This window comes from Acipenser ruthenus, chromosome 34 (genome assembly GCF_902713425.1).
Source record: "Acipenser ruthenus chromosome 34, fAciRut3.2 maternal haplotype, whole genome shotgun sequence".
Taxonomy (NCBI): domain Eukaryota; kingdom Metazoa; phylum Chordata; class Actinopteri; order Acipenseriformes; family Acipenseridae; genus Acipenser; species Acipenser ruthenus.
The window spans coordinates 4322239-4350053 of NC_081222.1; the positions used below are offsets into that span (position 1 = coordinate 4322239).

Sequence of the window (27815 nt, forward strand, 5' to 3'; positions counted from 1 at the left end):
ATGGATACATTTCTATTTCAGGGAACCGGTGTTATGATAATAACCTAACGTTTGCTTCTTAAAGACCAAGAACCTGAATAGATTATACCAAAGCTGTGCATCGGCGCCTGTGACACACTGCCCCCCGAGGGCTTAAGAAGACTGCACGCACAGATACCAGCGTCATTTTTCCTTTCACAGGACTGAACTTGGACGAGGAGAGCCATAGACGGATGAGTTACGTTTGATCTGCATCTTTTATTTGCTAATTGTGTATTACACTGATTAATGCGATAATTATTTATGTTGTTTTAGTTTTACTAATTACGCATACTTTTTTGCACATAGCCTGTTGTTTGTTGAGTCAGCTGACTTGTGTTCTCCTATAGGTTGCTAGCTCCATCTGGGTCCAAGGGGGCTACGAGTGCAGATTGGCAGCAGGAAGCAGCACTCTCCATCGCCATTGATCAAGAGGGCAGCTGCAGTCTTGCAGGTGACCTGGTCTGCACAGCATCCGCCCTGTTGCATTACTGTACAGCGGCGTCGCTGCTTGTACAGCAGACACTTTCCTTACAGTACTATACACTACTGTACTGAGCCGGTACTACAGGCACCGGCACCAAACCAACCCTGTATCGTTCCGGTTCTGTCCCGGTTCTGACCTGCTACCGACTGGGGTTTACATCCCCAATCTGGTACCAAGCAGGTCTTATTGACAGCCCAGTTGCTGTCTTTAGCAGCTGAGGCAGCAACTGTTCATTCTTAGGGTACTTTGCTTGCTATTTGCATAATGCCTGGGTTTTATTCTTGTGCCAGCAGCCTTGGACCGGCACAGCCGGCTGCGCCTGCGGCCAGAGGTGTTATTCAGAACTGGCCTGTGGCCATTCGCCGCGGAGGCTATAATAAGTTCCGCCACTCTGTGCAGAGGAAAGAGCCTCAGGCTAAGCCACAAGGTGAGCAGTGGCCCTAGGGTTTTGCTGACACAGGCCCAGGGCCCCTTAGGGAGCCATCTGGAGTACTAGTGTCAGTGCACCACAGACATCTGGGTGCTTACTACCGTTCAGACCGGCACTCATTGCAGTTCAAGCATGGTCCCCGTCACAAGCGTCATTTCAAATTAAACATTGGGTGTAAAGATATATTTTAAATCAGTTATAAAATGTTAATTAAAACACAATAGGGACTAAATTAAAAGGCTGACTTGGCTGGTGGCACTTCCAAGATAAAAGTATATTTTTAAATATCCAAACTGCCAAGTTAAACAGAATATTAATTATGAATTACTTAATCAGAATTATTAAACAACTAATCCATACATTTCTTTATTTTGTTTTTGTATAATAAATTACCGTGCTGTCAACTGCTACAGTTTTGTATTTATAAAAAATGTGACTACAAAATTTGACAATTTTTCTGTTCCTGACGCGGACCAAATAAATAAGGCTGAAAACTGGGACAATTTGAGTTTTCCCGGGAGTGACGTTTGGTGATCATAGTTAATCCTATTTAAAACGGCGAGACTTCTGAGCTGATGGTTATACACGTGCATTTTAAAAAATGAATAAAGAAATATTATCTCTGTATCTATACATTGTAATATGCATTTATGATGAACAGCCAGCCCTCCTAAAACACTGCATTCATCTGCTTCATTAATAAAAAAAAGACAAGGACCCTCTATGCCCTGGCTATAGATTTTTCTCCTTGTATACACATAATGCAGCAACAATAGTCTAGGACAGTTTATCAGATTTAAAACGTGATTAATCCAAACATTTTCAAGAAAAATAACAAAGGGCATTTTTAATAATACAGAAGTCCTAGGATTCTGGCAGGGTGCCAGTCTGGTAATCCCACCAATCAACAAAGAGTCTAGGAGCCAAGCGTGATTGGTCAGGATGGAGGAGTCCCACAGAGTATCGTCCAATAAGATTCAGCTGGTGGGCGGAGATTGCATTGCGTTTCCCACACGTTGGGAGAATTAGAGATGTTTAAATTTTAACAAACAAACAGACTATTTATTGATAAATATTAAACATGCCGTCGTTACCGGAGAAAGGGAATGTCATGTTTGTAAGTATACATCGTTGATCTTCTGATTTTTGACGTTTGAATTTTGCCGATCGCGGCTGTAATCATGTTTTCCTAGGCGGGCCGTGGAAGATCCGCGGAATAGATTTATTCCCTGTCCCCGAAAAGCTGAGCTGAACGCCGGGTTGAGATGACATAGTATTGAAGTCTTGGGTGATTGTCTTTTTCACTGATTCAAATACGGTTTCAAGTGAACAATAGAGAAAAAGTGCTACGTGACCAAGTAAACCTCGCAACCCCACAGCAAAGTTCATTAACACAAGTTTGTGTACTGTAATCTAACGAGAGATGAATTAGGACAACGCGCTTACATTTGGAGCTGTTGAGTTTTAGGTGTTTAAAGCTGTGTTAACAGCGTGAGTTTAATCTGTATGAAATATGTATTTATTTAAATAAGAATAACACTATATTACTTTACTATACTGAATATATGCGACCTGTAGACGACGTCTGTGATGTTAATTTAGAACAAAATGTTACCGATACAATTTAGGGATGTCATTTTAAAACCTCCTATTGCAGTAAGTACTGTGTGTGGCAGCGTCAAGCAGTTTTCACTGGTGAGAGGGTTAGAGAGTCACTGCTAAAACATCATTGGTGATTATAAACCAACTGGACAGGCAAAAAGGAATGAATCAGTGGAGCACACAGGAGGCCAAACTGGAATAATGTAGCAGACAGACACTGATGAAATATATATGAACATTTATTTTACAAATCAAAACAAGAAAATGTAAACAAACATCTGAATAGACATCGGTTTACAACAGAACTATTTATGAAACTGAAACGATAGCAATACATTTTTAACTTTTATTATTAATTTCTTAGCAGATGCCTTTGTCCAGGGCAACTTACAATTGTTACAAGATATCACATTATTTTTACATACAATTAACCATTTATACAGTTGGGTTTTTACTGGAGCAATCTAGGTAAAGTACCTTGCTCAAGGGTACAGCAGCAGTGTCCCCCACCTGGGATTGAACCCACGACTCTCTGGTCAAAAGTCCAGAGCCCTAACCACTACTCCACACTGCTCCTAAACAGCAATCGGATATTATCAGATGAGCAAAAGTAACTGAACAACGCAGATAAAAAAACATTTTACAGAAGCGCACAGCACAAGAAGTTATCAAAAAAGTCTCATTTCTTTTTCTTTTTTTTGACAAAAAGAGTATTTTTTTTACTTTGAGTCTAAGGCTGTTCACAATCAACACAGATAATGCGCTTCTCCACGCCGCCTTTCTGCACAGGGCACAGCTGTCCGAAGTTTTATTTTTATTGCACTTGCCAACCTGGCATTGGCGTCTCTTGCGGCTCTCAGAGGGGTTGCCAGCTTCAGCTGTGGGTACACGCTTGGCAGTCTCCCTCTGTTCCAAATGCTTCTTGCGAAGTTCCTGTGCTAACTGTAAAATATATTCTGTCTTGGTAAATTCTTCTCCGTGCATTCTTTGTAAAGTACCCAGGAGTTGATGGCTGCTAGGTCCAATACATTGTAAAACACCTGAACAGGCCACCGTCAGGAGCCAGCTTTCACAGAATACTTCCGTGCCATCTGATCCAAACATCAACTCCATATTTTGTTGTGTTGTAAAACTCCACGGTCTCTGGTATTTATTTTCACTAGTCCCAATACTAACTGAGTGACCAAAGCAGCGCAGCTGGCAAGCAGGTGCCAGCCTTTAAAAGGCTGATTGAAAACAATAGACTGTCAGTCATTCACTCGGGCAGAGAGTAGAGACTAATCTGATTACAGCTAAACACATTGCAGACTGGTAAATAAAAATAATAAAGTAGAATACCGTTCTGTATAATCAGAATACAGTTGTTTTCTGTGTGGCCGTCAATGTGACTGCTCCCGGGGCTTTTAGGTATAATGTAATATATCTCCTTTATTTCTGCACTCCTGTGTTTCATGCTTTGTGAGGATATTTAATACATACGGACAGAAAGGTACATGAACACACAGCCCCATAAGTGTTACACGACTGGAGAAAATTACATTTTAAAACCAAAAACCACCAAAATGACTGCAGGGCTTCGAGTGTTAATTTCCTAAACGTTTCAACTTCAGGATTAAACATATTCAGACAACTGTACCACACTGGGAATGTTTGTAAGCAGTCAGAGAAGCCATCATGAGAGCCATTGCTTTTCAATGATGTTAACATTACTGTGGATGAGACTGCATGTGTGCACTATCTATGTGTGCATGGAAAATACTTTGAATCAATAACCGCACACTGCACACATCCTGCTGTACAAACACTACAGCTGACGGCGTGTGTAGGAATTCAGTTTCATTTTATCCCGTGCTGTCACTTCACGTAACTGCCCAGTTTAACCATATTACGAAAAAGAAAACAAGAAAGCAAAGGGTTAATACAGATACTGTACTGTTAAAAAGTTGAAACAAGATTTTTTTCAGTGACCTCCAAAGTCAGTTTGTGTTTGTATGCGTTTTCTTGTTGTTTCTGTCTCGGGTTATTAACACGCACGGTGCAAAACAACCTGTCCGATTACTGTGGCGTAGACTGAGAACTGTTTTTGAAATGCTGTTTTGTACATTTCCAAATACTGTATTCATGCTTTGTTTTGCAGTACTTGTCACTCATTTTCTTTGTGATGTGTACATGCAGTAATGTACTTTGGTGTTTTAGACATACTGATGTACCTCACGTTGTTAATTCATAATGCCACGATGTTAATAAAGCAACTACAATGTAGTATAACTACTCCCTCTGAGATACGATATACATATCCATTGAATCGGGTATGACAGGCTGTGAGTATTTGGCATGCATGTCTTTGACAACGGTGGCATGTTTACCTCAATGTTTCTGCTCCTCACGTCCCTGTGCTCCCCCCTTGCAGGAGGAAGATGACCTCCCATACGAGGAGGAGATCATCCGGAACCCCTACTCTGTCAAGTGCTGGATGCGCTACATCGAGTTCAAGCAGAGCGCTCCCAGAAACACCCTCAACATGATCTTCGAGAGGGCGCTCAAGGAGCTGCCGGGCAGGTGAGCTTCTGTTAGAGGTGCACTGAGCAACTGACTTCTTAAATACACAGCGCTTCTGTTAGAGGTGCACTCAGCAACTGACTTCCTAAATACACAGTGCTTCTGTTAGAGGTGCACTGAGCAACTGACTTCCTAAATACACAGTGCTTCTGTTAGAGGTGTACTGAGCAACTGACTTCCTGATCAAATACACAGTGCTTCTGTTAGAGGTGTACTGAGCAACTGACTTCCTAAATACACAGTGCTTCTGTTAGAGGTGTACTGAGCAACTGACTTCCTAAATACACAGTGCTTCTGTTAGAGGTGCACACAGCAACTGACTTCCTAAATACACAGTGCTTCTGTTAGAGGTGCACACAGCAACTGACTTCCTAAATACACAGTGCTTCTGTTAGAGGTGCACTGAGCAACTGACTTCCTAAATACACAGTGCTTCTGTTAGAGGTGCACTCAGCAACTGACTTCCTAAATACACAGTGCTTCTGTTAGAGGTGCACTGAGCAACTGACTTCCTAAATACACAGTGCTTCTGTTAGAGGTGCACACAGCAACTGACTTCCTAAATACACAGTGCTTCTGTTAGAGGTGCACTCAGCAACTGACTTCCTAATCAAATACAGGACCGGTCATACATTAATCAACTATAATCAACGCATTGGGAATGCTTTATTACTTATTAAAAGCAATAAGTGAAGGAAAGTGTAGACAGACTCTTAAAAGCCTTGCGATACAACAGGAAACGTGCTGCATTATTAAAGCAATACAGTACAGGCTTTGAAAAAACATTGTAATTCAGGGATGCAAATAAGACTCCTGTTGCATAGCAGTTTCACCCATTCCAGGTTTTACTAAGAGCTTGATTAGCCCCAGTATGTAGGTCTTATTAAACTTGTAGTGAAAGCAGGAGTCTTATTTCCATCTGTGTAATTAAAAAGAAGCCAGAACTGTGCACTCAAAGTCTTCAGTTCAATTGAAAACATGTTAGTAATAAAATATATGCGAGGCCCCAAATAGGGCAGCAGGGCAATCGATCAATGCAGGTGTAATTGAGGATTGCCAAAAAAAAAAAAGCTATGGGGATCAATAATCAATAAATCAAGATATTGGTTCTGTAGGTTCTAGGCATGGTGCTGTCTTTGTGGTCCACGTGTTAAGCCCTGTTCTGCTAGAGGTGTCATGATTCACTGTGTAACAATGAGTCGTGATGCTTTCTTTACATGATATACATTGTCTCATAACAGAGGTATGTATTGTAATAAAAGACCAAAATCACAGCATAGCTCATTGTAGTTCACCAGGTGGTTCTAGAATGAAGAATAAGTGTGTTATATAATAGGTATGAATACATACACTCCCTAACTCCTTTAGTGTTTGTCTTTTTAACATAATAATCAGCCATTAATCATTTGGTCTTATTAAACATCCAACAAGTAGCCCAGCATGACCATTGCATGTATCATAAGTTTGTTATCACGACCTGCCTATCGTGATATGCACCGTATCGTGACGTTAGTGTATTGTTACACCCCTGTTCTGTGTGTCTGCAGTTACAAGCTGTGGTACAACTACCTGAGGCAGAGGAGGAAGCAGGCGAAGGGGAGGTGCATCACAGACCCGGCCTTCGAGGAGGTGAACAACTGCCATGAGCGAGCGCTGGTCTTCATGCACAAGGTAGAGCAAGCAGGCAGCGTCCGAGCAAGCACCCCCTGTGTATCTCACAGAGCAAGCACTCCCTGTGTACCCAACAGAGCAGGCGCTCCCTGTGTACCCAACAGAGCAGGCGCTCCCTGTGTACCCAACAGAGCAGGCGCTCCCTGTGTACCCAACAGAGCAGGCGCTCCCTGTGTACCCAACAGAGCAGGCGCTCCCTGTGTACCCAACAGAGCAGGCGCTCCCTGTGTACCCAACAGAGCAGGCGCTCCCTGTGTACCCAACAGAGCAGGCGCTCCCTGTGTACCCAACAGAGCAGGCGCTCCCTGTGTATCCAAGTTTACCCTTGTTTGCCATGTTTTATGATATGCTTTTCCATACCTCTGTGTGCTTTACAATGCTTGCCTATGCTTGACCATGCTTTCACTGTGTAAAACTTTTATAAGGGAAAATGAAGCAGTTAAATGTTGACGCAAGACGCTGAGCTGTCATGTAAGTGCTGTGTCTCCTCAGATGCCGCGGATCTGGCTGGATTTCTGCCAGTTCCTGATGGATCAGTGTAAGATCACGCGGGCGCGGCGCACCTTCGACCGGGCTCTGCGTGCCCTGCCCGTCACGCAGCACCACCGCGTCTGGCCGCTCTACCTGAAGTTTGTCCGCGCGCACCCCCTGCCCGAGACCGCCGTCAGGGTTTACCGCCGGCACCTCAAGGTGAGATACTCCTCCACTTCCACAGCTACAGTGCTGAACTGGGAAACGCTGGAAGAAGCTTCAATTCAATCACTTCACTTGAAACAGATGTCATACATCTTCTAGTATTTCTCTAGACTCCCTTACTTACGTGCTGGACGTTATGGATGAATGTATATAAACCGGACTGTCAACGCAGTCTGCGTGCTGGGAATGTAAATCAGTAGAGGGCACAGAAGAATGTAGTAAACTGACTCCCAAGTAATTACATTTTAATGTAAATGTTAGGATCCCAAGTAGAAATACAACCCCTTTGAGATTCATAATGGATAATTAGGTGGTCTAACCCTAACTTTAACTCTTAACTCTAACCCTAACCCTAACCCTAACCCTAACCTTTCCCCCAAGCCGATGGGCTCATGCTTCCACTTGCGATCCTAACATCTAGATCAACAGTGTGCACCCAGTTTATGAAATAAGTTCTGCTGGTCCCCCTACCTCAATCCACCACCAATAATAAAATAACGAAACAAAATAGTGTATAAAGTTGCTGTGGCATGCAGCTGCAAAATGGCAGCGAATGATCTAGAAATTTTAGGTATGTACCTGAAGAAGGAAATTCTAGAAGAAATTTGCATGGTGCCTGACCCAGAGAATTCTGCACACTGGGAACAGAAAAAAGCAAAAAGCCCAGTTGATGCAAGAGGTGTGCTGAAGCTCGTACTCTTTAAGAAGAATTTATCGGCAGGTATAAATATTTTCATTATCCGTTTATGGTCTCGGTATGTCAGTACTGTGCTGACATTTGTACTGCACCAAATGAGAGGAGAATTCACTTCCAATCATCTTTTAAAACACTCAGTGTGGAAGTTAATCGCCATAGATTGGTGCTCAGTTGTAAAGGTGAGGGAAGGACAGCTTTTCTTGCTTTCAAGTCAATACTTTAATGAATGGATTTATTTAATACCTGTCGATTCAATACATCTTAATTAAAGGCAGGTACGAGTATCAGCACCCCCTGAGCTGCGACTTGGAGATTCAGCTGATCTGATCTGATGCGAAGGCGCTGTTCCGATCCCCCCCCCCAGTGTCTCCTGTAGCTCTGATCCCTGTTGTTTCCCCCCCTCTCTCAGCTGTGCCCTGAGAATGCAGAGGGGTACATCGAGTACCTGCGCTCTGTGGACCGGCTGGATGAGGCTGCAGTCCGGCTCGCTGCCATCGTCAATGACGAGTCCTTCGTCTCCAAAGAGGGCAAGTCGAACTACCAGGTAACACGAAACTCTCTGAACCACAGCCAGCTGGTTCCACAGACCCTGGTTAGCAGTAATCTGGGACTACCTTACCCATTAGGTGGTATAAGAGTGCAGGGATGGAAATAAGACTCCCATCGCATAGCAGTGTGATCTGTTCCTGGTTTAATTAGACACACCTGAGCTTGTTACCTGTATACTGTGGCTAATCAAGCTCGTAGTAAAACCTGGAATGGTTGAAACTGCTATGCAATAGGAGTCTTATTTCCATCCCTGGATTGCGACTAATCAGAGTCTGTGGAAACATCTTGTTTAACCCTTTGCGGTCCATTGTCGGACTGGGTCCGACATTGCAATTATTCCTCTCAGGTCCTTTGTCGGACTGGGTCCGACATCATTATAGCAACGCAAAAAACAGGTTTCTAGTCGTTTTTTCTCCGGAAAAAGCAGAGAAAACCATTCAATTCCCGAGTGGGAGCAACAGGAGCCGAGACAAGTCGAAAAAAAAAAAAGGCGTATCTCATGAATAGTCATACATATGGCCCTGGTATCAGATAACGGGGCTGTCATAGTAAACAAGCTGGCTGAGTGCGTCAGCGCACAGAGACTGTCATGGACATTTGCAGAGCTTTTTTCAGATGTTATAGTAATAAAATAATGACTTTGATCGCAATATTGAGGAGTTTGGTGATAAAACGAGTGATCCGGAGATGATTGATCGGTATGTACGACTATTATTATTATTATTATTTATTTCTTACATAGGTGAAAGCGATAGCGAATGAAAGGGTGGGGCGGTGCTGGAGATGCCTAGTGAGTGCTTTGTTGATATGCAGGGCCATTTAAACCAGTCTGACTGTGGAAAAAAATACTATTAAACAGCGCGTCTAAAATTAACTGCGCGTGTGAAAATAAATTAGACCTGACGTGCCTGACGCGCACTTAATAAATGGACTGCAAAGGGTTAATCTAGTCTACAACCTCATTTCAAAACTTTACTTACAGACTTTACCTCATTAATGCACAAAGTAGAGTAACAGATTGTGAAGTAGAAAAATAAACTAGCAGTAAATGAATTCCTCTCACTATTCTAATTAATTAGGCTACAAGAAGGCTTCCATCTTCATCAGATAGCATGATAGAAATAGCCAGGCAGACTGATAACATTGATTAACACTCATTCAAAATTCACACACTCATTGAATTATACAGAGGTGTTCTTTAGCGTGCTCTGACCACTCTGCCTGTGTTCCTGTCCAGCTTTGGCACGAGATGTGTGACCTGATCTCTCAGAACCCAGATAAGGTGAAGTCTCTGAGAGTGGGGGCCATCATCAGGGGGGGGCTGACCCGCTTCACTGACCAGCTGGGCAAGCTCTGGTGCTCCCTGGCTGACTACTACACCCGCAGCGGCCACTTTGAGAAGGTACGGCCTGGGGGGGGGGGGGGGGGGAGATAAGCTCTTACTGCAAAAAGTTATGCTGTGATTATTCATGCAATTTGAAAACGTGGTGTACCTGTAGGGTCTGGATTTTTATATCTTGTACTCTCTCCCGCCTCCTCTCCCTATCTCCATCTCCTCTGCCTCTCTCTCTTCCTTTCCTCCTCTCTCTCTCTCGCTCCTCACCCTCCCCTCCCTCTCTCTCCAGGCCCGTGATGTGTATGAGGAGGCTATACAAACTGTGGTGACTGTGCGGGACTTCACCCAGGTCTTTGACAGCTACGCTCAGTTTGAGGAGAGCATGATCGCTGCCAAGATGGAGACCACTTCTGAGTTGGGTCAGAACCAGGACGGTGAGTCTGGATTACACTGCGTCTCCACTGCAGCCTGGGAACCGGATCTCACAGAATATAGCTGCATCTCCAGAGCCATTGACCTAGTTCTGAACACCATTCTCAATGAGCACTGATTCAGTGACAGCCTTCCTCCATCTGCAAGCAGGCTATTTCAGGTCTCAGTGTAGAGAATGGGTATAAAGCACTGTGCTGTTCCAGTGACTGCCCTCCCCTCCCTCTGCAAGCAGATTCATTCAGGTCTCAGTGTGGAGAATGGGTACAAAGCACAGTGCTGTTCCAATGATCGCCCTCCCCTTAAAACATAAGATACTGATAATAAACTTCTTTTGAAAAGCTGAGATAAGTATGTTTTACTTTTACCTGTCTGGATTTTTTGGGTAGTTTTATATTTTGTATAGAGAAGGCTTCATTTATAGATCTGAGAAGCTTTACATCCTTATTGTTTATACAGTGATGGAAATAAGACTCCCATTGCATAGCAGTTTGATTCACTCCTGATTTTACTATGAGTTCAATAAGACCCACCTGAGCTTGTTACCTATACACTGGCTAAACCGCTATGCAGTGGGAGTCTTATTTCCATCCCTGTTTTAGAAGTGGTTCTCTAATGATACACAATCAGTGCAGCTTGACATTAAACTTCTTCCAGTCTCAGACCCGCAGAGCTGTCCCCTCATGATTGAACATGTTTTGTTTGTTTTTCTCTCCCGAAGAGGACATTGACCTGGAGCTCCGACTCGCCCGATTCGAGCAGCTGATCAACCGGCGCCCCCTGCTGCTCAACAGCGTGCTACTGCGCCAGAATCCACACAACGTCCACGAGTGGCACAAGAGGGTGAAGCTGTACGAGGGGAAGCCACGAGAGGTAGGGAGTCACTCCACAAGGGCAGGGCTCAATTCAAAGTGCTGATTACCTAAGAAAATGTTCACAAACACCTGTCCTTAAAAATCATGAAGGTTTCTGCTTGAGATTGCCCACTGACATTCTCTCTTATCCTGTGTAGAGGTGTCATCCTGTGCATACAACATACGGTTCAATGGGGGGAAAAAAGCAGCAGCACCTTTTTCGTTCTGGCTACAATCTCAGTTTTTGTGATTTTGTAAGAAGTGTGATGGGTGTCTGCTTTTATAAGAGACATTTTGCATAGTTTAAGCAGCCAGAACCTCAGTACTGCACGAGATGACTATTGACTATTAAAAAAAAATTGTATTCATTGCTTTGTATTTAGTCTGTGCAGAACGCTTTCTCATTGAAGGTATGCAACAGGGTCACCGTGAGAGATTGTCATATCTGCACCTTGCAATGATTCTGCAGGATGCGGCCCCTTTAAGTGTTGACGTGTTTCAGCTCCGCCCTTTTGAGTGACTGTGTGCAGTCTGGCAGTGAACATGCTCAGAGAGAGCTTCAGCCCTTAGGGGTGTAACCTAAGAGATGAGCTCTGAAAGTGGGAATCTTTTCCAGCGTGTGAAGGAATTAAGTACTGATATATTGTAATGCATCATGCTAGTGTCAGACTTCATGTAGGTTTAAACACTCAACGCCATGCCAGATATCAACTTGAGCAAGGTGCAGGTGCAGTACGATGTTTAACATGAACTTGCTGACTATCCGCTTGCTGCATAAACATGAGCACAGACCATACAAACCACTCGCTTTCCTACCGAGAGCAGAACTGCTTTACTTCAAAAACATTCCCTCCAGGAAACTCTTGTGTTGATTCCATTTCAGGATTTTCCACTTGTTTAGATATAACCTTAGTGTTCTACTAGTGATGAAAGTGAGAAAGCTGCTGCTGTTGCCTCCTGCTGATCCGCTCAGCATCCTATCGGCTCCTGTTAACCACGCTGTCTTGTTTAGATCATCAACACCTACACGGAGGCTGTGCAGACGGTGGACCCTGCGAAGGCGACCGGGAAGCCCCACTCCATCTGGGTAGCCTTCTCCAAGTTCTACGAGGAGCACGGGCAGCTGGATGACGTGAGCTGGGCGGCCTTACTTATTAAAACGGCTTTTTATTCAGGGTTTGGTAACTACAAACTGCACAACAACAGTACATTTAGAATGGGATGACTCGGAGTGTTCGGGTGGTGCTTGTCCCAGTGCTTGGCCCTGTCCACACGATGACTTTAAACCGTATTAGTTGCCTTTAAACTGGCTTAAAAGTGGTAAATATGGTTTGCGTCCACATTGTGCAGCGTTTAATACCATACTCGAGTCCGGTTCTACATTAGATCACATCAGGTAGTACAGTTTGTCAGAAGTGTGGATGCTGTAATACAAAACTACATTTTTGGTGTATCCTCCAGTATCCCAAAATGCTTTGTGATATGTTTGGTGAAATACTCAGAACAGGCGCCTGAAGGACTTGCTATCAGTGTATACTCCGCAATGGGTATTCAACTACCGGTATTCATTTTACAGGTTGGACTCGCCTGCAATGTGTCTGCATGTTCACTTCACGTTGACACGTTTAATTATCTTTTGTGTTAATATAAACCGTTCTCAATATGTTTTTTGATCTGCACCATTATAAAAGTTCGCCATGCTTTTCCCATGGTTATACTATGCACTTACCATAGTTTACCCTGGTCTGCCATGTTTATTAATATAATTTACTATACCTTGCTATGCTTTACCATGCTTTCAATGTGCTTTATAACAGTTTGCTATGTTTTTACTATTATAAACTTTTATAAGGGCACTACTGTCAGTTCAGATTCATCCCTAATATGTTGCTATTGCAGTATTGTCAAGGGTGTCATCTCCCCAATACACACTGAGCTTTTTATAACAGCTGCCCTGTAAATAGATCCAAGCCTGCTGTCATTCTCCCATTGGGTTTGTAAGCAGTGCTTCAGAGACAGTCAGTGTCATTGCTTTGCTCCCCTCCTCCAGGCTCGCACCATCTTTGAGAGAGCCACCAAGGTGAACTTCAAGCAGGTGGACGGCCTGTCCAGCGTGTGGTGTGAGTACGGAGAGATGGAGCTGCGGCACGAGAACTACGAGCAGGCTCTGAGGATCCTGAGGGTGAGATCCTGGGGGCATCTCAAGGGGTTAAATAGGGAGGCACATTTAACCCTGTGAGGGTGAGAGAATTCTACCCTTTTCAGGTGTGTTTGACATGATTTGACTAGGGCTTGTATCGGTGCAAGTATATGGTAGTATACCTTTCTACAACGCTAAAGGTCTGAAGATTATTAAGAAAACAATGTTTCCACTCTCTGGTGAAGTATACCGTACGATTACCTAGTTTGAATGTAAATACAAAAAATGTAATTCACTGAAGAAATCATTTTTCTTTGTAATGTCCACATAAGTGTAATTTAGTGATCTCCTACCTAAAAAACTGCAACATTATCAGTGATAGCCACAACCCTCAGGAACTAGGATCAGAAAGAATTGCATAAATTCTGTGTTTTGGTGGGTCTGCAGGCTCATCTTCTTGAGATTCTTTACTAGAATCAGTTTGAAGAAGTTCCTTGTCCGAGAGATTTGTCAACTCATCAGCATATTTGGGGTTGGTCCGCGTTCTTGGTTATGTAGAGAGATTTCGTATGCTTTCTAGTGATTTGTGCTCTTCAAAGCCATGGTATACAGGAATCGCATCCGTAGCTACTGACATGCTGCACCGCATTAAAGAAGTGTCTTTATTGGCTCAGGGCTTCACTGAAATGCGTTTTGATTGGGGAGTCATCCCTGGATATTTCACTACAATAAATATTTTATTAATTTCTTTTTGGGTTTATGAACATTAATTTGGGCGATTTTTAGTAGATTTCAGGTAAGCTTTGTAATTCTCCCTACTGTAAACAAAAAAGGAAAACCTTACTAACAAATACAAACCCTCTATATCGCTCCTGGTTTCTAGACCCGACTAACTGCATTTAGGTTGATTGTCTGAATCCTGACGAAGGCTTTTATGGTCATTTGACAGGACCCTGCTTTGAAATGGCGTAAACCGAGCGCTTACCTGCAGCCCATTCTGTTTCTTCATAAGAAAGACGCTGTTTCAGGGGTGGTGATAAGAACATAAGAAAGTTTACTAATGACAGGAGGCCATTCGGCCCATCTAAGACCCCTATTGCACAGCAGAGTCACCCATGGCAGGTTTAACTACAAGCTTGCTTGATTAGCCGCCGGGTAAAGGGGGAACGCTTTATTTGGAGTGTCATAAGTATTTAAGTCATATGCAGTTAACCATTTGCTGCAGTTTAGTTGCCTGTTAAACAGTCAGTAGCTATTCATGCATGTGTGTCTCTATCATTAGGCTGCCAGTGGAGCTCCTATGTCATGTGTATGTTGAGTTTCTGGGACTTGGTAGTGTCCTGCTCCAGTAAAAAAAAGACATACAACTTTGGCCACCCCTGCTTAACAGATTGTTATCATTTTTTTGTTATCTATATTTTGTATTTTTTTTTCACAGAAAGCCACTGCGATCCCAGCTAAGAAAGCTGAATACTTCGATACCTCGGAGCCCGTGCAGAACCGTGTGTACAAATCCCTCAAGGTGTGGTCCATGCTAGCGGACCTGGAGGAGAGCCTGGGCACATTCAAGGTAATCCTCAATGCAGAGAGGGGCTGGAGATCTGGAAAACAATATACAGAGATCCGCTGATGGCTTTATTCGTTTCAACATCGCACAGGGAAGGAAATAAGAATCCTATTGCAAAGCAGTGGTTTGATTAGCCCGTGTGTAGGTTACAAGCGCAGGTGTGTCTTATTAAACTCCTAGTGAAACCAGGAGTGGATCAGACTGCTATGCAATGGGAGTGTTATTTCCATCCCTAAACCACTCCCGGTTTAACAGGTAAAATTACATATTGAACTGCTTCAGGGTCTGGATGGAGGTTTAATTGGTTCAATTAAACCGTTTAGAACAGGGTTGGAACAAAGATCAGACGTAAAAGTGCCAACTATGGCCACCCCTGGTCTAAAGGTTTTAAAGCATTTCCCACCATGGTAAATCAGACTCTACTGATGTTACACACCTTGCAGAAAGGGGCTCTTATTATGAAATCCTGGGTCGCTTCATTTTAGAAAGGGAAAAAAAAAGTAGTGGTAAATGCTTTGTGAATATGTTAAACGTTATCGGGGGTATGCGTGTGAAATGTATATGCTGATCCTAGTGTTTTATACAGCGTAAGGTTATTTATTTAATAGTCAATATTACCTAATACATTTAGTGTTGAACACATGTCAGGGATTGAACCAAAATCAGGCCAGTGTCGCATAGAGACATTCCTCCACAGTTAGGTCTGGTTGGGTAGAATATCTTAGGAACCACTTCACTGGGGTTTGTGAAACTTTGCATGTATGTTTTGTTACAGCAGTGGTTCTCAAACTGGGGGGGGTGTTAGAAGGTTCATTTTTTATTTTTTTTTTTTAATTGCAGCACACATCTTAACCTAGGCTATACCGTATAACGGGCGGATACTTTATTTGGGCTATTTTGATTGGATTTCCAATAATACTTCCACCAATCAGAGGGTTGCATACAGTACTCGTAGCGATCCCGCCCTCTGTCAAGACTGGTATACGGAACAGATTAAAGAAGTACTGGACAAAGGGAATAATGTGTCAGATGTCAAAGTGGATATGTGAATGGCAGTGACAAAGCCAATTTGCTTGAAAACATTAAACCTGCTCCAGACCCTGAAGTAGTTCATTATGTCATTTTGCCTGTTAAACCTGGAGTGGAGTGGCTCTCCATGACTGTGATTGGATACAGCTGTGCTATATAAAAATGATTTGATTGATTGATTGATGATTGGACCTGGCGCGCCTGAGACACGCTGAATAAATGGACCGCAAAGGGTTAAAAGTAGATGAGACGTTTCCATCAATGGATTTAAAAATGTGGAATTGATGATGCGATCAGAAACTCAGAGGCAGTGTAAACTGTCTGTAGTAGGACTGTTCTTTTTTTTATGTTAAGCATTTTTGTGTTCTTTTTTTAGAAGGGTTTACTTAAGTAACAGCCAAAATTGTTTGTGTCAGACTTGTTGAAAATCTGTAACAAAATGGTTGATTGTTATTGTCGATACGTTATAGATATGACTATTAATGCAGGCATGGTGCAGGTATCGCAAAGTCCAGAAACAAAACAAAATGTTAAAATGTTTTGCACTGTATAAAACCGAGCTGATTTTGCCTGCTAGTCTATTTATTAACCAGTTTGAAATGATTTCGAAGCAAATACTGTGATTCTTGAAATGTATTTTTGTTTACGACTGTAAGTTGCCCTGGATAAGGGCATCTGCTAAGAAATAAACAATAATAATAATAATAATAATAATAATAATAATAATAATAATAATAATAATAATAATAATAATAAAAAAAGCATTTTCTTTTTGACTTTATTGTTAAAGATTTCACATGTGGCAATACTGCCCTACAATTAGTACCACAGACAAGAGGAAAGGGGGCGTGGCCCAAAAGGTTTGAGAAGCACTGCGTTACAGTGAGCTGGTTATGCAGGTCCTGAGTACGTCTGTTCTAAGCTGTTTCTCCCAGGTGGAAGTGTAACCCTCTTTCTCGTTAACTCCTCAGTCGACGAAGGCGGTGTACGAGCGGATTATTGACCTCCGTATCGCCACCCCGCAGGTCATCATCAACTATGCCATGTTCCTGGAGGAGCACACCTACTTCGAGGACAGCTTCAAGGTAGGAGGAAGCACTAGTTTTTGTGTGTGTTTTGTGTTTGTATCTTCTGGATATATGTGTGTGCTTTGCGATTGTGAGGATGTATTTTGTGTTTGTATATATATTCTGGCTGTCTGTAGGTCACACTCACACTTGTCTCCTCCTCTCTCTGTCCCTGCAGGCCTATGAAAGAGGCATCTCTCTGTTTAAGTGGCCCAACGTACACGACATTTGGAACACCTACCTAACCAAGTTTATAGAACGCTACGGGGGCAAGAAACTGGAGCGAGCCCGGGACCTGTTTGAGCAAGCCCTCGACGGCTGCCCGCCCAAATACGCAAAGAGTAAGAGAAGGAGCTGGTGTGTGGAGTGCTGTGATACACAAAGAGTAAGAGAAGGAGCTGGTGTGTGGAGTGCTGTGTTACACAGAGTAAGAGAAGGGGCTGGTGTGTGGGGTGCTGTGTTACACAAAGTAAGAGAAGGGGCTGGTGTGTGGAGTGTTGAGATTCACAAAGAGTAAGAGAAGGAGCTGGTGTGTGGGGTGCTGTGATACACAAAGAGTAAGAGAAGGGGCTGGTGTGTGGAGTGCTGTGATACACAAAGAGTAAGAGAAGGGGCTGGTGTGTGGAGTGTTGAGATTCACAAAGAGTAAGAGAAGGAGCTGGTGTGTGGGGTGCTGTGATACACAAAGAGTAAGAGAAGGGGCTGGTGTGTGGAGTGCTGAGATTCACAAAGAGTAAGAGAAGGGGCTGGTGTGTGGAGTGTTGAGATTCACAAAGAGTAAGAGAAGGAGCTGGTGTGTGGAGTGTTGTGTTACACAAAGTAAGAGAAGGGGCTGGTGTGTGGGGTGCTGTGATACACAAAGAGTAAGAGAAGGGGCTGGTGTGTGGGGTGCTGTGATACACAAAGAGTAAGAGAAGGGGCTGGTGTGTGGAGTGTTGAGATTCACAAAGAGTAAGAGAAGGAGCTGGTGTGTGGAGTGTTGTGTTACACAAAGTAAGAGAAGGGGCTGGTGTGTGGAGTGTTGAGATTCACAAAGAGTAAGAGAAGGAGCTGGTGTGTGGGGTGCTGTGTTACACAAAGTAAGAGAAGGGGCTGGTGTGTGGAGTGTTGAGATTCACAAAGAGTAAGAGAAGGAGCTGGTGTGTGGGGTGCTGTGATACACAAAGAGTAAGAGAAGGGGCTGGTGTGTGGAGTGCTGAGATTCACAAAGAGTAAGAGAAGGGGCTGGTGTGTGGAGTGTTGAGATTCACAAAGAGTAAGAGAAGGAGCTGGTGTGTGGAGTGTTGTGTTACACAAAGTAAGAGAAGGGGCTGGTGTGTGGAGTGTTGAGATTCACAAAGAGTAAGAGAAGGAGCTGGTGTGTGGGGTGCTGTGATACACAAAGAGTAAGAGAAGGGGCTGGTGTGTGGAGTGCTGTGATACACAAAGTAAGAGAAGGGGCTGGTGTGTGGAGTGTTGTGATACACAAAGAGTAAGAGAAGGGGCTGGTGTGTGGAGTGTTGAGATTCACAAAGAGTAAGAGAAGGGGCTGGTGTGTGGAGTGCTGTGATACACAAAGAGTAAGAGAAGGGGCTGGTGTGTGGAGTGCTGTGTTACACAAAGAGTAAGAGAAGGGGCTGGTGTGTGGAGTGTTGAGATTCACAAAGAGTAAGAGAAGGGGCTGGTGTGTGGAGTGCTGTGTTACACAAAGAGTAAGAGAAGGAGCTGGTGTGTGGAGTGCTGTGATACACAAAGAGTAAGAGAAGGGGCTGGTGTGTGGAGTGTTGAGATTCACAAAGAGTAAGAGAAGGGGCTGGTGTGTGGAGTGCTGTGTTACACAAAGAGTAAGAGAAGGGGCTGGTGTGTGGAGTGTTGTGTTACACAAAGTAAGAGAAGGGGCTGGTGTGTGGAGTGCTGTGATTCACAAAGAGTAAGAGAAGGAGCTGGTGTGTGGAGTGCTGTGTTACACAAAGAGTAAGAGAAGGGGCTGGTGTGTGGAGTGCTGTGTTACACAAAGAGTAAGAGAAGGAGCTGGTGTGTGGAGTGCTGTGTTACACAAAGAGTAAGAGAAGGGGCTGGTGTGTGGAGTGCTGTGATACACAAAGAGTAAGAGAAGGGGCTGGTGTGTGGAGTGCTGTGATACACAAAGAGTAAGAGAAGGGGCTGGTGTGTGGAGTGCTGTGATTCACAAAGAGTAAGAGAAGGGGCTGGTGTGTGGGGTGCTGTGTTACACAAAGTAAGAGAAGGGGCTGGTGTGTGGAGTGCTGAGATTCACAAAGAGTAAGAGAAGGAGCTGGTGTGTGGAGTGCTGTGTTCCACAAAGAGTAAGAGAAGGGGCTGGTGTGTGGAGTGTTGTGATACACAAAGTAAGAGAAGGGGCTGGTGTGTGGAGTGTTGAGATTCACAAAGAGTAAGAGAAGGAGCTGGTGTGTGGAGTGCTGTGTTACACAAAGAGTAAGAGAAGGGGCTGGTGTGTGGAGTGTTGTGATACACAAAGTAAGAGAAGGGGCTGGTGTGTGGAGTGCTGAGATTCACAAAGAGTAAGAGAAGGGGCTGGTGTGTGGAGTGCTGAGATTCACAAAGAGTAAGAGAAGGAGCTGGTGTGTGGAGTGCTGAGATTCACAAAGAGTAAGAGAAGGGGCTGGTGTGTGGAGTGTTGAGATTCACAAAGAGTAAGAGAAGGAGCTGGTGTGTGGAGTGCTGTGATACACAAAGAGTAAGAGAAGGGGCTGGTGTGTGGAGTGCTGAGATACACAAAGAGTAAGAGAAGGGGCTGGTGTGTGGAGTGCTGAGATTCACAAAGAGTAAGAGAAGGAGCTGGTGTGTGGAGTCTTCTGACCCTGTGTCCTGTCCCTGGCTTTGACCCCGCCTCCCCTCTCCCTGGCTCTGTCTCAGTCTTCCCTCTCCCTGGCTCTATCCCAGTGTACCCTTTCCCTGGCTCTGTCCCAGTCTCCCCTCTCCCTGGCTCTGACCCCGTCTCCCCTCTCCCTGGCTCTGTCCCAGTGTCCCCTCTCCCCGTCTCCCCTCTCCCTGGCTCTGTCCCAGTGTCCCCTCTCCCTGGCTCTGTCCCAGTGTCCCCTCTCCCTGGCTCTGTCCCAGTGTCCCCTCTCCCCGTCTCCCCTCTCCCTGTCTCCCTTCTCCCTGACTCTGACCCCGTCTCTCCTCACCCTGGCTATGTCTCAGTCTCCCCTCTCTCTGGCTCTGACCCCGTGTCTTCTCTCCCCAGCAATCTACCTTCTGTATGCTAAGCTAGAGGAGGAGTTTGGGCTGGCGCGCCACGCCATGGCGGTGTACGAGCGCGCCACGCAGGCCGTGGAGCCAGCGGAGCAGCACGAGATGTTCAACATCTACATCAAGAGAGCAGCTGAGATCTACGGAGTGATGCACACCAGAGGCATCTACCAGAGAGCCATCGAGGTGAGCGGCCTGGACAGCACTGCAGCACTGCTGTTGTGTAGTATTGTTTATAACTAGAAGTATTAGTATTATTATTTAGCAGCAGTAGTAGTATGGTGGTGGTGATGGTGTTGTTGTTGTTGTTGTTGAGGGCTCCAGAAAAACGTTTTGCCTTGGGAGCCAGTGGCTGTCCAATAAGTGTTGGGTGCCAGTATAGGAGCAAGCTGGTTTCCACACACAGCTGCTCAGGATAGGATTTGCTTCTCCCCCGCAGGTCCTCCCGGACGAGCACTCTCGAGAGATGTGCCTGCGCTTCGCTGACATGGAGGCCAAGCTGGGGGAGATCGACCGAGCCCGGGCCATCTACTCCTACTGCTCCCAGATCTGTGACCCCAGGGTAGGTATAGCCCCTGTAGCTCTGCCCCTTTCACAGAGCAGACTCTGGCAGCTCCGCCCCTTTCACAGAGCAGACTCTGGCAGTGCTGCCCCCTTTGCAGGGCAGACTCTGGCAGCCCCGCCCCCTTTGCAGGGCAGACTCTGGCAGCCCCGCCCCCTTTGCAGAGCAGACTCTGGCAGCCCCGCCCCCTTTGCAGAGCAGACTCTGGCAGCCCCGCCCCCTTTGCAGAGCAGACTCTGGCAGCTCCGCCCCCTTTGCAGAGCAGACTCTGGCAGCTCCGCCCCCTTTGCAGAGCAGACTCTGGCGGCTCCGCCCCCTTTGCAGAGCAGACTCTGGCGGCTCCGCCCCCTTTGCAGAGCAGACTCTGGCGGCTCCGCCCCCTTTGCAGAGCAGACTCTGGCGGCTCCGCCCCCTTTGCAGAGCAGACTCTGGCGGCTCCGCCCCCTTTGCAGAGCAGACTCTGGCAGCTCCGCCCCCTTTGCAGAGCAGACTCTGGCGGCTCCGCCCCCTTTGCAGAGCAGACTCTGGCAGCCCCGCCCCCCTTGCGGAGCCAGACTCTGGCAGCTCCACTCCCTTCACAGAACCAGACTCCTGTAGCTCTGCCCCATTGAGAGCCAGACCAGACTTCCATTGCATTCAGGTGTGACTGTGCCGTCCCAGTCTGAACCCTAGTGCAGCTGCAAAGACTGCAGCAGGGTAGTGCGAGTTCCAAGCCCTGGGATATTGTTGAGAGGGAGTTGCCTGGCCGGGTGTCCCCCGTATAGACTGTTGTTGATGGTGCCCGTGTGTGCGTGTCTGTGTTTTGTCTCTGAAGATGACGGCAACGTTCTGGCAGACGTGGAAGGAGTTTGAGATCCGCCACGGGAATGAGGACACGATCCGTGAGATGCTGAGGATCAAGCGCAGTATCCAGGCCACCTACAACACCCAGGTCAACTTCATGTCATCACAGATGCTCAAAGCATCCTCCAACGCCACCGGCACAGGTACCCTCACACTGCCGTCACTGCACGGGTTAAACCAACAATTCTTTCAAACAAGCCTTTAGAACAGTTTACCCTAGTAAAACCATAGCAGTGTATATAGTGTCATAAAGCATAGTGATGAAAGCTTGGTTAAGCATGGAAACAAATAGCGAGGTTTGGTAATGCATTAATATACATGGCAAACCAGAGTAAAGTGGTAAATGCATTGTGTAACCATTGGACAAAGAATGGTAAAACTGCCAAAATATCAGGAAACGTTTATAAGGGGGGTGTTTAATAGATGAGAGTTAAAACTTTTCAAGGTTCTCCAAAACAGAATTTTGTATAGAGTTATGAGAATATGCACGTGAAATGTAGATGTTGGCCTCAGTGTTTATATACGATAGTAACTTTTCACTGTAGGGTGTTTTTCCACATCCACATTAGTGCTGTGCACATGTAGTCTTCCACACCTTCATATTGTAGTATATTAACCCTTTGCGGTCCGACATTACAATTTTTTCTTTCCGGCAATGCAGAGCCTTTTAAACCTGTTTTACTGTGAATAATTACTTTTAAACAGTGCGTGTAAAATAAATTGGACCTGACGCGCCTGACAGGCGCTGAATAAATGGACCACAAAGGGTTAAACTCATGCAGTGCTTCTTGTTATCAGACTGCAGAAGTTGGGGATGATTTGGGGGGGGGGCCCGTATGATGTATTTACTCATTTTTGGAAGCACTTTGGGGTCTTGCCCCTCCATACCTATCAGAGCTCTGCGTCCGTGTCACCCTGGCTCTGCTGCGATGGACAGACTCAGACAGACTGTGTAGGTGTGTTACGCACGGTGTGGGGGGGTTTCTCCGCTCTGGAATGCTTTCTGAAACACTGATTCTCCGGCACATTTTAAGTCCTCTGGTTCTGTCTTTGGAGTTGAATACATTTTATATTTGTAGTTTGTGTTTTATTTTATTTTTTATATTTTATATACAATAAAACATATTTTACTATGTTTTATTGTGAAGTGCTTTGAAATGGCTTTGAAGGTGCTATATCAGGGGTGTCCAAAGTTTGTCCTTCCAGTCCTGGTGTTTGTTCCAACCCTGTTTTAAATTGTTTAAATGAACCAATTAACCCTACACCAGACCCTGAAGTAGTTCATTAAGTCATTTCACCTGTAAAACCTGGAGTGGAATGGCCACCAGGACTGTGATTGGATACAGCTGTGCTATATAAAAATGATTTGATTGATTGATTGATACTCATGTCTCTCTCTCTCTGTCTCTCTCTGTAGTGTCGGACCTGGCTCCAGGACAGGGTTCGATGGACGACATGAAGCTTCTGGAGCAGAAGGCGCACCTCCTGGCTGCTGAGGCAGAGAGGGAGAAAGTCAAACCCAAGGAGAAGATCCTGTTCGTCAGGTCAGACCCCGGGGTCTAACTTTAGACGCCACGGCTTTTATTTAAACGTTCATTGATGGATTAATTGTGCCCTATTTGGAGCCTCAGTTATTAATTATATTTCCAGCTCATGCAAATGTTTGGTTGTATTTGACCGTTTTTTTTCTTCTTGCTTTTTAATAATTTAGTGAGATCCTACTCAGTATTTTAATTTCTGTTTAACGTTTAAACATTTAACCCTTTGACAGTCTACCTCAGTATTTAAGAGGAACGCGCACTAGTCCTGCACCCAGTCCTGGGTTTCAGAGCTCCCCGCAATTCAGTTTATTATTTACATGATCCTATTAGAAAAGATTTTAACAGAATCACGTGTGACTTATTTATGCTGTGATGAGAGTGCGATCAGTTCATAGTTAAATAAATCTAGATAAGGAGAGTTCTGAAACCCAAGATTATGTGCAGCAGCAGGGCTACTGTGAGTTTCTAACCCAGCTCAAACTCCTGGCTCCTGATCATTTCAATAATAGACTTCATTGAGGGGAGTTTTGGGTGCAGGAGGGCTGGTGTGAGTTTCTGGTCACCTGTGTGCAGTCAGGTGTGTGTGTTTGACTCGGTAGTGTTGGTTCTTGGTTTCCTGCAGGAGTGACACGTCTCGCAGTGAGCTGGCTGAACTGGCCAAGCAGGCGAATCCAGACGAGATCGACATTGACGATGATGACGAGGACGGAGAGGGAGATGAAGACAATGGACCTGAGGGTGAGCTGCAAAGTTTCCAAACTGTGCTCAGCGTCCGGCTGCTCTTCACTACCACACTAGAGTAGGAACCTGGAACATAGGAACCTGGAACATAGAAACCGGCACACAGCCTTCCAGGGACTACTGGAATTAAAAATCAAAGCAAATACTTGAAGTGAAATAGAACTACTGCTCATCCCTGTTTGCAAAGTGCTGCTTTGTATCTAATTGAATAATTTCTCTCTCTTTCTCCCCCACTCTCTCGAATATACAGTTGTAGTCAAAAGTTTACATACCCCAATGGAAATTTAGAATTTCTCAAAAACAAAGAATTTTAGGAAAAATCTTTTGTAGGAAAAGTTTTGCTTTTGTGGATGAGGAAAAATAGTTACAAGAAGTAGATGTCTTCAATTATTTATTTCAAGAATAATTTTGCAAAACTCCAAAAATGCTCATTCAAAAGTATTCGTACCCTGACAAGGAAAATGAAATGAAAATCTAGTTGAGGCACCTTTAGCAATAATAACCTCTTTTAAATGATTAGGATATTTGTCCAGTGAGCTTTGGGCATGATTCTTGACTATTCTTCAACGCAAAATTGTTCCATTTTATTCAAATTCCGAGGACTTCTCTTGTGCACAACCTTTGTCAACTCATATTAAAGATTCTCAAATCAGATTTAGATCGGGACTTTGAGTAGGCCATTCCAGAACCTTGATTCATTCTGAAGTAGATTTTGGTGTGTGCTTTAGATCGTTGTTGTTTTGACACGTCCAGTTGTGCTTTAAAACAAGTTTTGTAGCAGAGTTTCAGATGATTGGTCAATATCTTTTGGTATGCTATGGAATTCATTTTGCCATGTATTGGGTATTACCACCTCCATGCTTGACAGTAGGTGTGATGTTTTTTTCACCAGACTTTCTCCAAACGTAACGACTATCGGCGTGACCAAAATAGCTCGATTTTTGTTTCATCACTCCACAAAACCTTTCACCAGAGTTCATACCCGTCATTCAAATGCTTCTTTCTTCCAGACCGGGGGAGTGTTGTGTCAGTACCATGAGTCTTGTACTTCTTGATAATAGTAACAATAGTTGAAATTGGGATATCAAATGCTTGGAAATCTTCTTGTATCCTTCTCCAGCTTTATGGCAATAAATAATTTTCTGCCCAGTGTCTTCAGATAGCTCTTTGCTTTTTCCCATATTGACTTATTGGTAATGACAGCAATCATCCTCTGACTAACCCTTTTATACTGTCTGAAGAATGTTCACCTACAGTCCAGCATTTTCTAGACTTTTCTAGAATTAGGTTCTGCATTATCATATTGAAATTTCTAGCACCTTGTAGAAAAAACTATTATAGCATTAAAGGGTATGAATACTTTTGAATTAGCATTTTTGGAGTTTTGCATAAAAATTTCCGTTGGGGTATGTAAACTTTGGACTACAACTGTATGTTTATGAATCTATACAGTATGTTCTAACATACTTTTTTGAATTCAAAAATACATTTTAATAAATAATAGAACCATGTACTTAATCTGTGCATTATCTAATCCTGAATTGAAGAAATAATTTACAATGAAGATAACCTAGCAGTGTGCTTGTTGTTCTAACTAGGAAATGTATTATCCATCTCTTTTGAAACGCTCATCGAGTTGTGCTAAAACTTGATATGTGTATTTCAGAAGTCAGCATACTTTCACAGTACTGTCAGGGGCTGAGATACTGAAGGCTGTGTCTGTGTCTTCTCTGTGAAGTTCTCAAACATTAACAGAAGTGTGTTTTCTCTGTGCGCTCCAGAGGTGCAGCTGGAGCAGAAGAGCGTTCCTGCAGCCGTGTTCGGGGGGCTCCGGGATGACTGAGCAGCACCGGGGGAAATAAAGAAGGCTCTCCAACACTCTGAAAGATCAACACACCTGAACCCCAGGGCTTAGGAATCTTTTCTTGTAAACCAGTAACATTATTTTTATACTTCTATATATTCATATGCAAGATTGAGAGAGAGTGTTGAAAAGTTGGACTACAGTTACAACGTTCGTCCATGTGATGGCACTGTGTGCTATGTAACAAACTAAGAGAATAAAAAATGTAGGATTTTGGCCCCAATATTCAGATTGATTTGCCTGTGCTAGAATATTGTTCTTCATCCTGCGCAGTTCCCTGTAAGTGCCAGGACAGACCTACAGTACTCTACCCAAGGCATGCTGTGTGGTAGCTCAAGTTGAATCCTTTTATTCTTGCTTTGATCCTGTTTCCTTTTGCACCTCTGCTTTCTGTGTAGTGGCGCACTGTGAACAATGAACTGTTTTCTCTGACTACTTCTGTATTTGCAAAAACCTGTCCTGATTCAATAAAAAGGAAACTGTTATTTGCACATCACCTGGTCGTTCGACTTTTATTTCCAACTGAACTTCAAGGGTGCATTGGACCTCAGGAAAGGCGTTTAATACTGTTAATCATGCTGCGTGCCACACTCCCTGTTCAGTCTAATTGCATTGCTCTGGGTCTGGTTATGATGTTCATCCTGGGTTTTCAGTCTTCTGTTTGCCCTGCTTCATCAAAAAGAAAGGAACCAGAACTTCAGTCTTATCTCAGCTTTATCACACTGCAGGGATGGAAACGAGACTCCTATTGCACAGCTGTTTCACCCATTCCAGGTTTTACTACAAGCTTGATTAGCCCCAGTGTGTATAGGTAACAAGCTCTGGTGTATCTATTAAACTTCTAGTAAAACCAGGAATGGATCAAACTGCTCTGCAGTGGGTGTTATGTTCATCCCTGTACTGTTAGTAGACATGACCCTGTCACGCCTGCAGCAGTAGGAGGTTTTCAGAGACCTGGGTTGACACTTTCTGCATGTGTGTTTGGAGGACCAGGACACCGCTGTGTACTGGCTGCAGTGCATTGCAGACACTGTGTTTATGCAATTGATTTCTACAGCGGTTTAAATCATTAAAATAGAAAGCTCTCTTGTGTATTTCTGTGTAATAAATATATGCTTTTGCTGAAAAGAGCCAGCTTCTCAATGTGTAACATAGCTTTGAAAAGTGTGTTTGAAAACAAACAGTGGAGCTCCTAGGCTTTCAATGCCATGGTAATTACACGCCTTCATTTCTTTTTTTATTTATTCAAGAAAACATAATAAACATATACAATTACAGGCAGATAGAGACAAACTAACAAGCTAAATTATAGTACATTATATATATATATATATATATATATATATATATATATATATATATATATATATAATGTAAGAAATAGTAATAATACAAAAGAAGAAAAAAGAAAAATCTTATTGTAATCCAGACTTTTACAGTTTTTTTGATTTGTGCATATGAAACTTGGCAAGCATTAAAAAGAGATTTACAATGAATTCAAGACCCTTGATAGAATTATTTTCATAAAAGCAAATGATCTTTTTAGCTGCTAAGGTAATGTGAAGACCTATTCCATCATAGATATGCTTACAAAGATCATTCCAAAAAGAAGTCGAAAAAAATATGTAAGAGTGCTTCCGAGTCATTCTTGCAAAATTTGCAGTGAATCTGGCAATGTAAGAGATGGATATCTTTTATGTAAAATTTGAAAGTGTGTTTCTCTTACCTTATTTGGGATACAACATGTATATGGAGTCATCCAGGCTTTTTTCCAGTCTATATTGTTAATAAATAATTCCAGAAATATTGCCCCTAGGAATATTTGTATTTTTCTTTTTAAAATTATATCTAATAAGTCTGTTATTACATCTCTTATCATTGACATGGATAGCACATATGAAGAATTCTAAGGCCAATTGCTTT

General features: G+C 43.8%; 1 protein-coding gene across 1 annotated transcript; it reads left to right on the forward strand.

Moving 5' to 3' along the window:
- Positions 1 to 1899: 1899 nt before the first annotated feature.
- On the forward strand, positions 1900 to 26385 carry LOC117401959 (pre-mRNA-splicing factor SYF1). The gene is made up of 19 exons (XM_059007133.1): positions 1900 to 2052; positions 4948 to 5096; positions 6644 to 6767; positions 7260 to 7457; positions 8570 to 8704; positions 9947 to 10111; positions 10335 to 10479; positions 11196 to 11347; positions 12341 to 12460; positions 13379 to 13510; positions 14907 to 15038; positions 17036 to 17149; positions 17310 to 17472; positions 20337 to 20527; positions 20781 to 20903; positions 21718 to 21889; positions 23164 to 23290; positions 23910 to 24025; positions 25810 to 26385. Exons 1-19 carry the CDS (start codon positions 2017 to 2019, stop codon positions 25869 to 25871), a joined length of 2556 nt encoding a protein of 851 aa, XP_058863116.1. The 5' UTR covers positions 1900 to 2016; the 3' UTR covers positions 25872 to 26385.
- Positions 26386 to 27815: the final 1430 nt, after the last annotated feature.

Coding starts and splice junctions, on each gene's coding strand:
- LOC117401959 (XM_059007133.1), top strand. CDS start 2,017: ATGCCGTCGTTACCGGAGAAAGGGAATGTCATGTTT. Junction 10,480..11,195: donor GTTGGGTCAGAACCAGGACG/GTGAGTCTGGAT, acceptor TCTCTCCCGAAG/AGGACATTGACCTGGAGCTC. Junction 12,461..13,378: donor AGCACGGGCAGCTGGATGAC/GTGAGCTGGGCG, acceptor CCCCTCCTCCAG/GCTCGCACCATCTTTGAGAG.